The sequence below is a fragment of the Ambystoma mexicanum genome, chromosome 8, assembly GCF_040938575.1.
Source record: "Ambystoma mexicanum isolate Mex_15411 chromosome 8, UKY_AmexF1_1, whole genome shotgun sequence".
Taxonomy (NCBI): domain Eukaryota; kingdom Metazoa; phylum Chordata; class Amphibia; order Caudata; family Ambystomatidae; genus Ambystoma; species Ambystoma mexicanum.
Window position 1 is genome coordinate 44070911 of NC_090929.1, and position 14198 is coordinate 44085108.

The window sequence follows — 14198 nt, forward strand, 5'->3', positions numbered from 1 at the left end:
GTTCAAAAGCAGTTTGTTCCCGTCTCTGTTGCCGCAGTAACTTTCACTCTTGCTGTTCACCAACCACTTCTGCTCATCTCCCGCTTTCTGCTCTCCCCTCAAAAGGTTCTTGCTTGCTTCTGCTCCCTCACTAAATGGACGTCTGGTTTCTGCTCCTTCAAGGATACACCTATTCCCACAAGAAGTTCATCGACACTATATGTACCCTTGAAACTGTTCTTTAATGAGTCTACCTGTATAACGTCCCTTTTTCTTTGGGAAATGACATGACAAAAAGCATCATAGATTTCTAGTGGATTCGGGTCATATATGTTTACATTGGTGAACCAGACCCTAGAGTTGAATCTGCTTTTCTCAGCAGAACAACTCCTTTCGCGCGGACATGGTAGAAAGAAATTAAAATATGCAAACGTGAGAAAATAAATGCTTTATTTGAGCTAGGAGATTGGTGAGGAGTGAGGGGTGGTTGAACACATTTGATCCCATTAGACCATCAGAAAGGGAAGCCACAATGCCTTCAATTATTTAACAACGCACATGCAGAGGATGGATTGTAACAGGTGGGTGCATGCACTAGAACCAGCAGAAAAGGTCAGCAGAGATGCAGGGACAGGGAGGGGTTACAACATCAGTATGAGCCTGTTCGGGGACATAAAACCTGTTTTTAAAAGCAAAGGGTAAAAAATGCTTTTACAAATAAAAATAAAAAATAATATATATATATATATATATATATAAAGCACCTTTTCAAATGTACATAAAATAAGCACATCTACAAGTATGGTGATCTGTACAGGTTCTGTGGCACCTGGAAGAAACAGTCTTGACACCAGGGATGGGTGATTTGGGAACATTTTGGCATATTGGTGAGCAGTCCATTCTAGTCTCTAGTTTATCATTTGTAGAGTCTGGCACTGATCCCATTAAAGGGACTACCCTTCCACCCCACACACAGAAGTCATAGCTTTGGGTAGTGTGTCGCCACCCAATGTGGCAGTAAACTGGGCCTGAATGCTCAATAATGGGAGAAAATATGCAACACTACTGTTCAGAGTTGATACAAATCTGTTCATGCGTAGAGCTGAAGCCATGCTCCAGACATGTGTTAGGTGGAGGATCAGGCTATCCTCCCGGCGTAGATTACAAATGGTAAATCCCTGGTTGAGCAAGAACATCCTAAAGACTGGAGAATAGCAGGGAAGGCTGTTGAAGGCTGCTTACCTCAAGCAGACAATTAAGTAAGCCTGCCTAAACTTTGTTACGGGTATAGCCCATTTACCTAAAATGGGATCTCAAATATAAGGTGTTCCATTTTGCCACCCCACTAGTTACCCTTTGGAAGTCCAGTGCTCCGCATTGCTAGGATGAGGCGCGCACTGTGTTTCCTGCATACTGCAGACATCATCTTTTTGTATTTATCTATAAGATCTTCAAGCTCAGCCCGATAGATAGTCTTTCCTTCTCCCCAAATGCTTTTGCCTTTATGTTTGTATGTTAAGAAAATGAATTCCAATGGAAGCCAACGGAAGACCCTTGAAATGAGAGCACTTCTCCTGAGGAGTCTGACAGCTGCTGGTCTTTGTGTTTTAAAGCTCTACAAGCATTCGCCTGTTTGTCAAGGACTATGCTATGACACAGCACTACGTCAATGATCCCTCCATTTTTTACAGAGCCGGTTTTATACCACTCATTCAATACTGGTCAAGACTGAAAACTTTGCCTCTCTTCTGTCAGTTATTGGCCTCACCAACAGATGTTCCAATTTCAAGTGCCAAATCGACACTGAAGGTTGATGTCCATGAGTGATGTCTGAGGCCATCCTCCCTCACGAGGACTTGACAGAGACACCTTCACATTTTAGGCTGGAGGTAGGAAAGAATCCTCTTGAATTAGCCGTCACGCCCTGGGTCCACATGTACACTGATGCGGAATCCTGGCTGACGTGCCAAATGTATAATTCCCAACAGATTTGGTGAGCACCAGAGTGAGTGGCTCTCAGAGTGGTGACGGGACACCAGTCCATCGTGATTTCCAGTAGATGAACATTATAGAGTCACTGTCTTGATAACTTCCTGTCTCTCCAATACGGCCCCACCCTGCCTCACCCAACAAAATAGCCAAAGCTCACTCTACTAGACCTACTAGAACACTGTGCCCACTGCCTACTCCTACCTAAAGTCAGACAAGCAAAAGCTGGAGGATCAAGCTTCCCTCACATCGCAGTGAAACACTACAACTCCTTACCTCTTTCCCTTAGAGCGGAACAATCATACCAGGTTTTCAGCAAAGCCCTAAAACCCCTGCTGTTTGAATAGACTGTCTTGTTTTCTTCTTGTCCTTTCCGTGCTCCTGCACCTGAACCTCACATGCCTATAGATTCTTTGAAACTGAATGTAACTTTAATGTAACGTACGTGCTAATGTTATCAGCACCACCTTCAAACTCACTCAGAGAACTGACTCCAGGGAGAGCTCAGCAAACCTTGCAGTTTGTTTTCCCTCAAAAGTCTAGGCAATGTTGTTCCAGGAGCACCAGTCTTTTCCAAAACAGTGCAAATAAGCACATCCCTCCCAGCATTCATTTCAAGCAGCAGGAACGGGAAAGAATGGATCTGGAGAGGTAGGCACTGCTGGAAGAAAGCAGACTGCATGACTTGATAACTGCAATCATGTGCTGCAGGATTCTCTGTGACAAGAAGCCTTCACCATGGGCATGAAGTCTCTTTAGCCCAGTCCTTCCACAAGCAGAGGGACCAGCAAGCTTGAGATTGCTATGGTCAGCTTGCGGACACTGTACATGTTCCTAACTCAGACCTGGGGCCCTGAAAAGCGCAGTCAACAAGAAGGTCACTTGAACGATTGATTAAGGCTCACATCTCATAAGTACATTACTGTTTCATCTCATAAGTACTGGTACTGTGCCTTACATCAGGTCTTAGTGGCCCCTTCACTCAGTAAAGCACCCAGCACTTTGGGGAGACTGCTGATCTCAGACACAAGCAGAGCTGTTTCTAAGAAAGGCAGAGATATGTTTGGAAGGGAGTGTTATGTATGTTCTTAGCACAACCCTCAGCTCTTAAGGCCAGTGCTTAACACACCTCCCACTTAAATATCAATTTGCCACAAATGGCCGGGTGATGCTCAGCATCCGATTCTGTAGGAATCCTTCAGACAGCTCCTAGAGAATACAGAGCACGCACTCAGCGCCATGCGATACCATGCTATTATTCGGTGGATGCAGGAAAAAAACGCAAAATATGACATCAGCGCTGGAATTTCCCATTTGTTACTCTGAAAGCGGTGTGTACGTTAAGTGGATGCAGACCAGCTGAAGTCTAGCTCTGGCAGTGCTCATTAAGGAGCTCAGACATGGATAAAGCTATAGAGATCAAGGAAAAGCACTTTCACACCCATAGTACTTGCCATTCTCTTGGTCAGTAGACCTCTCTCTACTGCCAACGAGAGAAAGCTTGTAGCAGATCTCAAAACATTGCCATATCCATTTAAACCTCTCCTATGCACTTGCATGATATCCTGGGTGTAGAGCAGCGCGCAAGAAAAATCCATTCAAAGCTAAAAGAGAAAATGAAAAAGGGGGATCTGGCATTCATGCACGGTCTCAGGAAGATCAAGGGGCCAGCCAGCTCCATGACCAATCAATCAATCAATCATTTATATAGCGCTAATCATCTCTGATGGCATCAAAGCGCTAGATGAAGATGGAAAGATCAAAAGAGATCAAAGTCATCAATCTAACGAAGAGGGGAGGTAGCGAGTTCCATAGCTTAGGGCCGACCACAGAAAAAGCCCTACCCCCACACTGCTTCAAACAGAGTTTAAGCAAGCCCAACGAGGCAGAGTGCAGATATCGACTGGGACAGTGGGGTACCGTTTTTTCTTGCATTGCCAAACAACCTCTACCTTAATGGGCATGATGAATAATGCAAAGTGCCTTGAACTGAACGCAAGCCTTGATCGGTAACCAGTTTAAATCCCACCTGGCTGATGAGACCAACATTCCAAAAGGAATGATCTTAGTCAGGTGGACTGCAGTGTTTTGTAGCACCTGTAACTGATCAAGTAGGTACACGTGTTGGGCAAGTAATACAGCATTGCAATAACTGAGGCTCCCATTTATTATGGTAGCAAGAAGGAATGAAGGGTAGCACATTTTGCAGTTTTCAATTGAAAAAGCCCCTTTCTGCAAGCAGAACTTACATGGGTTTCTAGTGATAGAGAGGCTACAATGTCTACCCCAAGATTGTTTACTGCTTTAGAAGGAGCAGGTAGTGCACCCAATTCAGATGGCCAATAATGCGATGACCACAGCGAGGGCACAGAAGGTGGCCCCACAAGAACCTCCGTTTTAGTGCAAGCTAGCTTTAGCCAGTTAGACCCCATTCAATGACTCACTGCCGCCAGGCAGGACTTCAGATGAATTGCGGTACCATCACGCTCGAGGTCAAGACGGAATAAAATCTGGGTATTGTCCGCATCAGCAAAGAACAAAGAAGATGAGCCACAGGCTGAATAGAAATATTAACGAGAAGAGGGGAAGTGCAGAGCCCTTTGAGACCCCACAAGAGACTGGAGATGACCTAAAGGAGGATAAAGAAACCGATTGTTTATGAGATTCCAAAAAGAACTGAACCCAGTCAAGGACTTTGCCAATGATGGCAATGCTTTGTAGTCGAGAAAGTAAAATGGTATGGTCAATAGAGTCAAAGGCGGCAGACAGGTCTAATAAAATAAGACCACCCACACTGCCTTGATCCTTGATCTGGGCTAGATCATCCAACACAGAAAGCAACACAGATTCCGTTTCCATTTGAGAGCGAAAGCCTAGTTGAGAGGGATCCAGCATCTGGTCTTCCAAAAAAGCCCAGAGCTGAGTAGTCACCACGGCTTCCAACAATTTCATTAAAAAAAGGGGAGTAAAGAAATTTGGCGATAGTTAGATAGCAATTTGGCATCCAAAGATGGCTTCTTTAGTCCTTTAGGACCTTCAGTCCCTTCTCTCTGTTTATACTGCAGCACATCTACAGCGAGCGCGGGAGGTGGCGAATAGGCTTAGTCAAGAGTCACAACAGTGAGTGATTCTTATATTCTGCTATGTCCAGTACTCCTTAGCTGTTGATTTATGAGCTAATTTGACCCCAATATAAGGATTGACATTTCTGGGGCCTCTTTAGCTCCTGCTTATAGCTAAAAGCGCTGCTTAGCTCGGGACCAGCAGCTCTTAGAACCAATGTTTGACTTGCAAGGCCAAATGGTCCCAAACACTACGTGACATTAACTCTGTATGTTTGGAAATGTGCATAAAGGAGCATTAGGTCACATTTAGAAGACATTTAAAGCATAATGACCATATGCAATGTGGTGGTTACATTTGAACGAAACTATGTACTTGCTCCTTGATACACTGAGGTAGCTCCTACATACCAACTGACCTCTAATACCCAGGGGCTACATTTAGTTCCTACTCAAATATCTTTTTTTGTTTAATCACTAAAAGATATTTTTAAGGAGGGTTTGAGTAAACAGAGTCTATGATCTGGAAGTAACATCCCCAGATTAGTGTATTGTAAAAGCATGAGGAGGGCTCCTGTGGCTGCCAAACAGTAAGACATGGTGTACTGTACAGTGTCAGCCAGGATAGAAACCTGGGATAAAAATCTCCAATAGGATACTGAAATTTAACAAAATCATAGGCAAAAACAAATGGATGGATCTGGAGAATACACTGGTCATTAAGAACAACCTCTAGGGCCGACGGGTGGTACGAACCAGAAATGCACTGATCTGCCTAAATAAGAGCAAACCGAAAAACAAGTTCCTAAATTACACTCCAGAATTATTTTCATTTCAAAAGGTTTTTGAGCCAGAAAAGAAACACCCACAGAAAGATCTCAAAATGGGTGGGTGGGCTTCCTAAGGGAGGACCCAAATATAAACACCCTTCAAAATGAAGAAACACAACAGCATCCCTCAATTACACATTTGTCAAAGCACACATAGTGGCCGTATGCGACCGGTGCGTAACACTAAGACAGAGAGGAAAACCCGACAAATCTCATCCAGGGAGCATGTTTCCTTAATTGATATGCTTGGTGGAAGGCCCAATGGCAAGCCTTGAATCCACTCACTCTTCTACAGACTCCTTGTAGAGAGTGTTCCAGAACTTAACGACCACCATGGAAAACCCAAAGTGTAGCCTCAAACTAAGTTACTTAGGGGCCTGATCACCAACATTAACAGATTGGTGATGAACTGGCCTGCGTCACCTGGAAGGAACCTCTCCCCATCCCGCCTCTCTAACTGGGTATCTCTGGAAATCAGAAGCCAACAAGAATCCATTGGAATAGCATGGCATGAGGACTACCTTCTGAAACTCGTTTCCATCGTGGGGGAAACGAGGATGTATAGGGAAGGAGTGAAGGAATTACAACTTCCAATCTGCAAGTAAGGGATCCATGTTGGCGCAAAGATTAGGCAAACAAATGAATACTGAGAGAGGCATAGCTGCTGAAGAAGTGAGGATCCACCAAGCTACTGAGCTCCTGATTTGATGATGATGGGGCCCACTTGCCTGTTTTCAGCACCCGCCCGATGGACAGCTGTAAGTTACATGCAATGGTGAGGCATCCACACCATTACTGTGGGGGAGCACAGGTGATGGGAACGAGTAGCTTCCCCAGTCTCTTGACTTCAAATGTTACATTTGCATGCTCCCTCTAAATTGGAACCGGATTCCCCTGGAAAGAGGGAAAAAGATATGAAGAAAAGAAAAATGCCCTTCCATTCTAGGATGTTTTTATGCAGGAGATTTTACGAACCCTCAGCAGACCTTGAGTGGCTCTGCACTGTTATTGTAGAGGAGTCTATTGTTAGGCTGGGCTAAGAAATCCTCTAAAGGCATGGGACCACATCCAAACATCCTTGCAAGCAATGACAATCTGGGAAAAATGGAAGCAGGAGTTCATTTCTCAGTGAAAGCCCCATTCAACAGAGTCTTGCAAGGGCTACTATCCGAATGGATGAAGCAGTCCGACTCATTGCTCTTTGGCACAAGCAAACTGTGATAAAGAGCCAAGGGCAAAAACATAATCTGAGTGGGTGGCATGATGGAGCGACTCTAAATGCATTTGTGAGCAGGGAAATCTGCCTTTTGGGCACCTGCAGGGTTTGCCACAGATGCTGACAGCTTGCTGGATGTAGGGGATGCAGAGGTAAGCATTAGTAGTGCCCACCCACTTTTGAGTCCTCCAGACAGCAATGTGGAAATGCGCATTGTCCAGAATTGAATGAAGGATTTACACCTCAACTTTCACCCATCGCAACATCTCTTGGGTTCACCGTTGACTGAGATGTCTCTTTCAAAACACACTTTGTCAAGACGACTCAAGCAGCATGGTACCAGCAAGTCAAGCCTTTCTTCCCTACCCCTAGTTCAAGAAGAAATGCACAAGAGCTGGTGATCTAGCTGGACGGTGGCGAAGCACTACTCTCAGCAGTTCTAGATGCCTCTTTAGCCTCTCTGAAAGCCATGCAGCACGCCTCACCTCAGGAATATAAAACATTCGACCACAGCACCCTCAAGGAGCTACACTGGCTACCTCTTCAAGCATGCATCATGTTCAAGGATGTCTGCATCACCTACTAAGCAATTACAAATAAAACACCACTCTACCTGGCCGAAAAACCTACCTATGCACCATGTCTTTGCAACCAGTCACCAACACAGGTAACATTGGCCTCCTCCATCCTATACTTCAGTACGGACATGAAGCCCCCACTCTTCAAAGAACATCTTCTCAATGGCTGATCACTCCACTCAACCCTACTTCTCCCCCTGTGGAGTCTTCCACTCCCTTGATTCCCTTATCCATCGCAGCTCCTGTGCTACCACAGCAGCGCTCCACCACTTTCCAGATAGGGTTGCACTTTATAAAACACATGGATACGTACATATGTGCGTACGTAAGTACATAAATAGCAAAGGTCAATGGCACAGAGCTAGTTCAAACATTGCAATCACCAAGCTGATCTTAGAGATGTATCTATAACAGATGGCGGACATTTGTTAGATACCAACCGTCCGGATCTTGCCATCTGCCAAGACATCAACGGCACAGACATGAATCTGTACTTCCATGTGGGCTACTGCTTGCGAAAGGTTGGAATTCCACCAGCAAGGTTATGTGGCATCCATGAGGTATTGTTGCGCTCTGCAAACCTCCTGATATAGCAACACTACTAGCAATGGCCATGGTTAGAGGTGCACTGTTTTGCCATTCATTCTAATTCAGATACAGCTTATATGCATCTAATCAAATCTGTACTCAAGCCATTGCCTGTGCAAATCACAGCACCTGTATGCCTGATCCTTTCCTGTTTAATCCAAAACACATCCTCCCTGCAGTTGTAGAGCATGTGAGGAGCAAAGCTGCAGAGAGGGTCTAAAGAGAAGCGGGCCCTCCTAGGTAAAAATGTGGCAACTCTCATATTTGCTCTCATCATAAAGAGTATCACCCTCTCCACAAAGCGTTAAGGACCGTTTTGTGTTTGTGAACCTTCAAATAACTCCATTTACTCATCTGGGCTATTGCAGTGTATGCACGTTATTCCTTTACATTCTCTGCACCTTGATATCTTGCTAGATCCATTGCCATTTCTCAGTTGCTCTTCCTTGATCGTAAGAAATGATCAAGTCCCAAACCTCCCTCTTGGGGAGTTTTTGCCTCATTCCTCCTGCCGATTTATTTATGTATTTGATTTGTACAGTACTGGCACTTTATGGTTGTATAGAAATGTTTTTAATCATATTTCCTCTCCTCATAATGGATATCACCCTCACAATAAAGCGTTAAGGACCATTTTGAGTTTGTGAACCTTTAAAGAACTCCATTTATTTATCTGGGACCCTGCGGTGTATGCGCATTATTCCTTTAAATCCTCTGAACCATGATATCTGGCTGGATCCATTGTCATTTCTCAGTCACTCTTCCATGATCGTCAGAAATTATCCAGTCCCAAACCTCCTTTTTGGGAAGTTTGTACTTCTTTCCTCTTGCTGATTTATTTATTTATTCTATTTGTACAGTACTGGCACTTTATGGTTTTATAGAAATGTTTTGAATCCTAAACCTGCAAAAGACATTAGATAATTCATCTTGCTTGCCGTTATGGGAGTCTCTCCTTAATGACACAGACTTGGAAATTAACTATTCAGAAAAGGGCCATTAAAAGCTAGTTTTAACTCCCAACTAACTTGAGTGGAGCAAGCCCTCTTAGCTAAAGGCTGTATTCTTCATATGCTTGCACCACAAGGAAACCTCTTAAGCAGAGCCCAAACTCTGATGGTGCCAATGGTAGCCAGCAGGCAGCACGCTATAAAAAGTCTCTCCTCCAAAGACGGCTATTTTTTAATGTACATCAGCGGGCTGACTGCATCCTTGGTAGTGCTTACAGACGACTTCATAAGAAGTCCCAAGTGTGTTACCCTATACAAAAGACCCTACCCACATATGCCACCACGGATCATAACGTTGGTTATCCTGTTTTATCAGCGGACAGCCCCGACTTGTAACTGTGGCAAAGATTGTAGGTGTAGTTCATCCAATCACTAGATGCCAAGTAATGCGCCTGCTGTGCCGAGCTGTCTTTGTCAATGATTGATGCAATACATCAAGGCAAATTCCTACAGAAGAGCAGGTATGACTACTCACAGGTGATACAGACCAGACAGAGAGATATGCAGCTCGAGGCTTCTGGTCTCTAATTCTCCAGAACACAGACAAGAATGCTCCGTGGGCAGAATGGCGCAGTGTCCAAAAACACTGTGAAGTGCAGTAGCATTAGCGACATAGCACACAAGTGAACAGTCCTGAGATGGCTGTCCCATGAGGTCCATTGATAGGGGTTGTGCAATTAATAGAACGGAAACGGTTAAGTGGCAGGACCTCTTGGAGCAGAGAAGCAGACAGGAAAGATGTGTGTTTCTGCATCCCGCCCAATCTCACCTACATCACTAGACTGCGCCCTGTGTGATGCTGCCTGCAGCCCAAGGCTAACTGCTTTTAGAAAAGCTGATCACATTTCAAGCCTTCTCTGGACTTGAACCCTCGGCATCAAGCCCTTGCAGAGCCGGATAAGCATCCCGAGTCAGAAGTCATGCTGCTGGTACTCCCTTCAAAAGGAGTTGTAGACTGAACACCACCCCAACAAGAGAGGTAAGGATCAAAGAGTTGGCTCTTCCCTATATGAAGACAATAAAATGTTGGTAGAAAAACAGTATTAAATGTAAGTCATAGCACCTTTGGCATTTCTGTCCAAAAAGACTTCAACATATGACGTTGGAACATATCCTTCTTCGTCTTCGTTTCTGCGAATTCGCGTCCAGCCATCGCCTTTGTCTTCCTCTATTACGCTCAACACTTCTCCTTCCTCTACTGCAATGGTTCCTTCGTTCTGACCTATAAACGGAAAACAGCAAAGTCAGCATCGGAATGTGCAGTGGCTGCCAGCTTGACAGTGTCAGTACATTGCATGGAACACAGCAGATCAGACCAGGAGGCACATCCAACTAGGATCTTGCATACAAAACAAGGGCTAGTCATTGCCACAACCTTGAGTAAACCCTGCACTACCTGGAGGCAGAGCAGTTATTATGCATGAACTCCATATGCCCATCCCGCCCTCCTACAACCTTAGCATGTGCTTAGGTAGAAACAATAGCCAGGGGTAGAATAGGGACATTGCCAACTGAGAAGAAGCTAGCAACACAGAAGGTACTATGTGAATATCATTAAATTAACCCACTGCCCAGATCTCCTCCACTGACCATTATAAAATACAGCAAGTGGGAATGTTAGGGAGAATTCTCCTTCTAGGGCTAATTTCCCTCAACTAGTGAGTCCACCAGCAGCTTTGGAGTTTATTTTTCCACCTGGTAAGAGTGTACATCCTTTTTTCACTCTTACATGTGTTATGACCTATGCGTTTTTACTCATTGTGTGATCTTGGGCACTGGAGCACACCACTCCAGGTGCCCTTGTTCTTGTATGGGTTACACAGCACCTTTAGTGTAGTAACCCAGGGTTGTCTTTCAGACTTCCCTCTGACTCCATTTCACTGGGGCTGACTACTGTCCCCCAGAGAAAGGTAAAGTTGCCATTTTTTACATAGTCACTTTAACCACAGACCAAGTACACACCATCTTACATGGAGTACTGGAAAGGGCTAATTTGTACCACTTTTCTGTCCGTCTCCCTAAGCATTGTTTTGCTCTTTTAACATTTAGACTTGGCTGGTGGCAGTGGTATCTACCCTACTTTTCTACCGTGATTATATTAGATAAACGTGGTAATACTTTTGGCTATTTTTGCAGCCTTAAGAATGAACCCACTTGACCAAATCGTCTTTCTTTTGGCTCCGGTTGGGTTTATTCGCCATTTCTTTTTGTTAAAGTCCTTCTTGTGTTTTACTTTGCGCGGCAAACTAGGTTCGCCTTCTTTGTTCACCGTCTTTTGGCGGGCTTATGCAGAGAAGCCCTCTTCTTGGCGCCTGGGTGTCTAAGTAGACTGAATGTGGGGAAGGGGTGTAGTCACCCCCTGCACAGGGTATCCTAGGAAACCCAAGTCGCACTTTGCGATGATTGGCTGAGGTGGTTGTCCCGGTTGGACAACCCCCCTGCTGCGTGATTGACAGCCAGGCTGTGTGAATGGGGGTTTTGCGCATGAAAGGCAGGTCTCTTGGGCTAGAAGTCAAGAGTCGCCTCTGGAACTACAAGGAACCGAAGAGAAGCGGAGAGAACGATGGCTGCTGCAACTACCCCGTCCTGGTGAAGCCCTGCTGCAGTCCTGAGCTTTCTACCCTTCGACGACTAAGAGGAGATCCAGTCCGGAGTCTTCTTCCCCTGAGCCTGGTGGGGATAACCAGCTCATCTTCTTCAGCCAGAGATCTCTGCCGTGGTCGAAATCGCTGCACACTGCTGTAGTGGTCCGGATAGCCACCTGCTAAGCCTCTCCTGTTTTTATGGAGCACACCTTTTCGTTGGCACTGCTGCCGGTTTCATCCCTGTGTTACACAGACCCCCTTCAGACGTCGTCCTTCACAACGAAGCTCCAGGAATCGTGGGTCTGCGGGAAACCAAAAGGAACAACTGCCAGGGCACCAGCTGCATTGTGGAAATAAGGTACTGCGTTCTACTCGAGGAAACTGGGTGAATCCTTTTTTCTTCATCCTCAAGGCTCGTCCTTGTCTTCCCTCCTTCTTATAACTTTTGCTTCCGAACATTGACAATATTCAAGCACTCTTTGGCTCTACGGAATTGTGAACTGTCCAACGGTGTGATCTTGGGCACAGGCCTTCAGTGTCACCTAAACCTGGCTCCGACCCTTTGACTTTTGAACTCCTGTTTCTGAGTGTTTCTCGATACTGTTTGCCTAACCTAAATCTTGCCTGTGATTTTTGCCTCCAACTCCCTCTGGGTAACCCAGGTCCTAAGTGTGTTCTTGCCCCGGTAGGATTTCATGTAACGGATACGCGTTTATTTAGTACTGTCAAAAAGTGATTGCAACCGCATCCGCGGTATCGTGTTTTGTTCGTAAACACTGGTTCGTTCAAACACAGGGTACTTACCCTGAGACTTACTGTACAAAGTGAATTGGTTATTCACTTTGTACAGTAAGTATTCAAAGTATACTTTGACGTGTGGTATATTTAACGTGTGGTTTTGTTTAAAGTTTAATAGAGGTGTTGTGTTTATAACTGATGGTTTAAAAATAAATGTACTTATATTTTTTACCTGAAACCTTGAGTCAGTGTTTGCTCGAGTCAAAGTAATTGTGGTCCCTTTGTGTAATCTCTGCTACTGCTCATATAATCTTGAGATAAGCCTGGCTGCTCTGCTACTGCTACCACTATAACCTAGTAGTACAGGCTTGTACAAAAGGTAAAACTTGTTTTGCCACCTGTAGTCTTAATGAGGTGTAGTGGTCCCTAAGGGCACTGCACAGGATTCTGCCTAACAGGGAAAATCTTAATTGGATGGATTTTCAGGAATACAGTCTGCGGTAGTGGTAATTACCTCTGGTAGTATTACTGACATGAAATCAGCCCACTAAGGCCCTAAATAACATAATAAATATTGCATATCTGACTTATTGTTTTTTGACCATTTTAATTCCAAAATGTGCATATTTAACTTTTAAACTGCATTTCTAGATGAGAACCATTGCAGAAAATGAAAACCAGAAGGGAGGTAGGCACAGATAAGTGAAAACTGCAGAATATGACACTGTCACTTTATGGGAGAGATGGCCTCAGGGCTTTAAGACATATATCAAGTGATCCTGTTAATTCAATACTCTCGCTGATCCTGAATCCTGATCACCTAGCGGAGGTGTACAGGCTGTTTATCAATTCAATGTAGAATCACTTGATGGGGAACTAAGATACAGGTAAGTTTCCCTACAGGTAAGTGATGTCATCTTTGATGTCCTGGGTGTTAGTCTTAGCACTGCACGGTGGTGGTTGCTTAGCTTACCTTAACTGGCGAGTTTCAAGGGTTTTTCGGTTTTACTTGGAACTATAACGTCCCTTTAACAAAGTTTTATTTTGTGAATTTCATAGGTTTATAGTAGCGCAACTTAACTATAACGTCCCTTTAACAAAGTTTTTTTTACTGAATTTCATAGGTTTTTAGTAGCGCAAATTAACCATAACATCTCTATAACAAAGTCTTTTTACTGAATATCCATTTTCATAGTGTAAATTTGATAGATGTGTACTAGGGTTCCCTTATTTTATATACAATTAACTTAGAACATACCGAACAACCCGCTAATGATTTTGATGTCCGCGGACGGGCACGGACGACATCAACACTATCCAAACATGCAGGGGGTATTTGAAATTGTTCTTTCATACCATATAAACACTACGCAAGTTGAAAAAACAGCACATATACACATTATATATAAATAAATAAGCAGTGGAAACTACATATTTAACACATCAACCAGCCATTGAAATACGATATGTAATAAAATGGATTATACCATAACAAAAAAGATATACCTCCAACATGATTACCTCACAGAAACTGCAGAGCTAGAAGCAACAGTAGACCTACACAACACAACGATTACAACTTTCCAGAAACTAGTAAGTAAACTTGATTATTTTGGTATATAT

The 14198-nt window shown here is 44.2% G+C and overlaps 1 protein-coding gene across 14 annotated transcripts in view; it reads right to left on the reverse strand.

Moving 5' to 3' along the window:
• The window catches only part of FNBP1 (formin binding protein 1), a 1284153-nt gene that overhangs the window by 82435 nt on the left and 1187520 nt on the right, over window positions 1–14198 (reverse strand). For 11 of the 14 annotated variants that reach the window (XM_069609253.1, XM_069609251.1, XM_069609250.1 and 8 more), the window contains one exon: window positions 10316–10474. In XM_069609253.1, the coding sequence (XP_069465354.1) occupies window positions 10316–10474 (159 nt within the window). Of the gene's footprint in view, window positions 1–412; window positions 10475–14198 lie in introns of those variants that run through there. The other 3 variants (XM_069609255.1, XM_069609254.1, XM_069609248.1) reach the window with 1 other exon arrangement.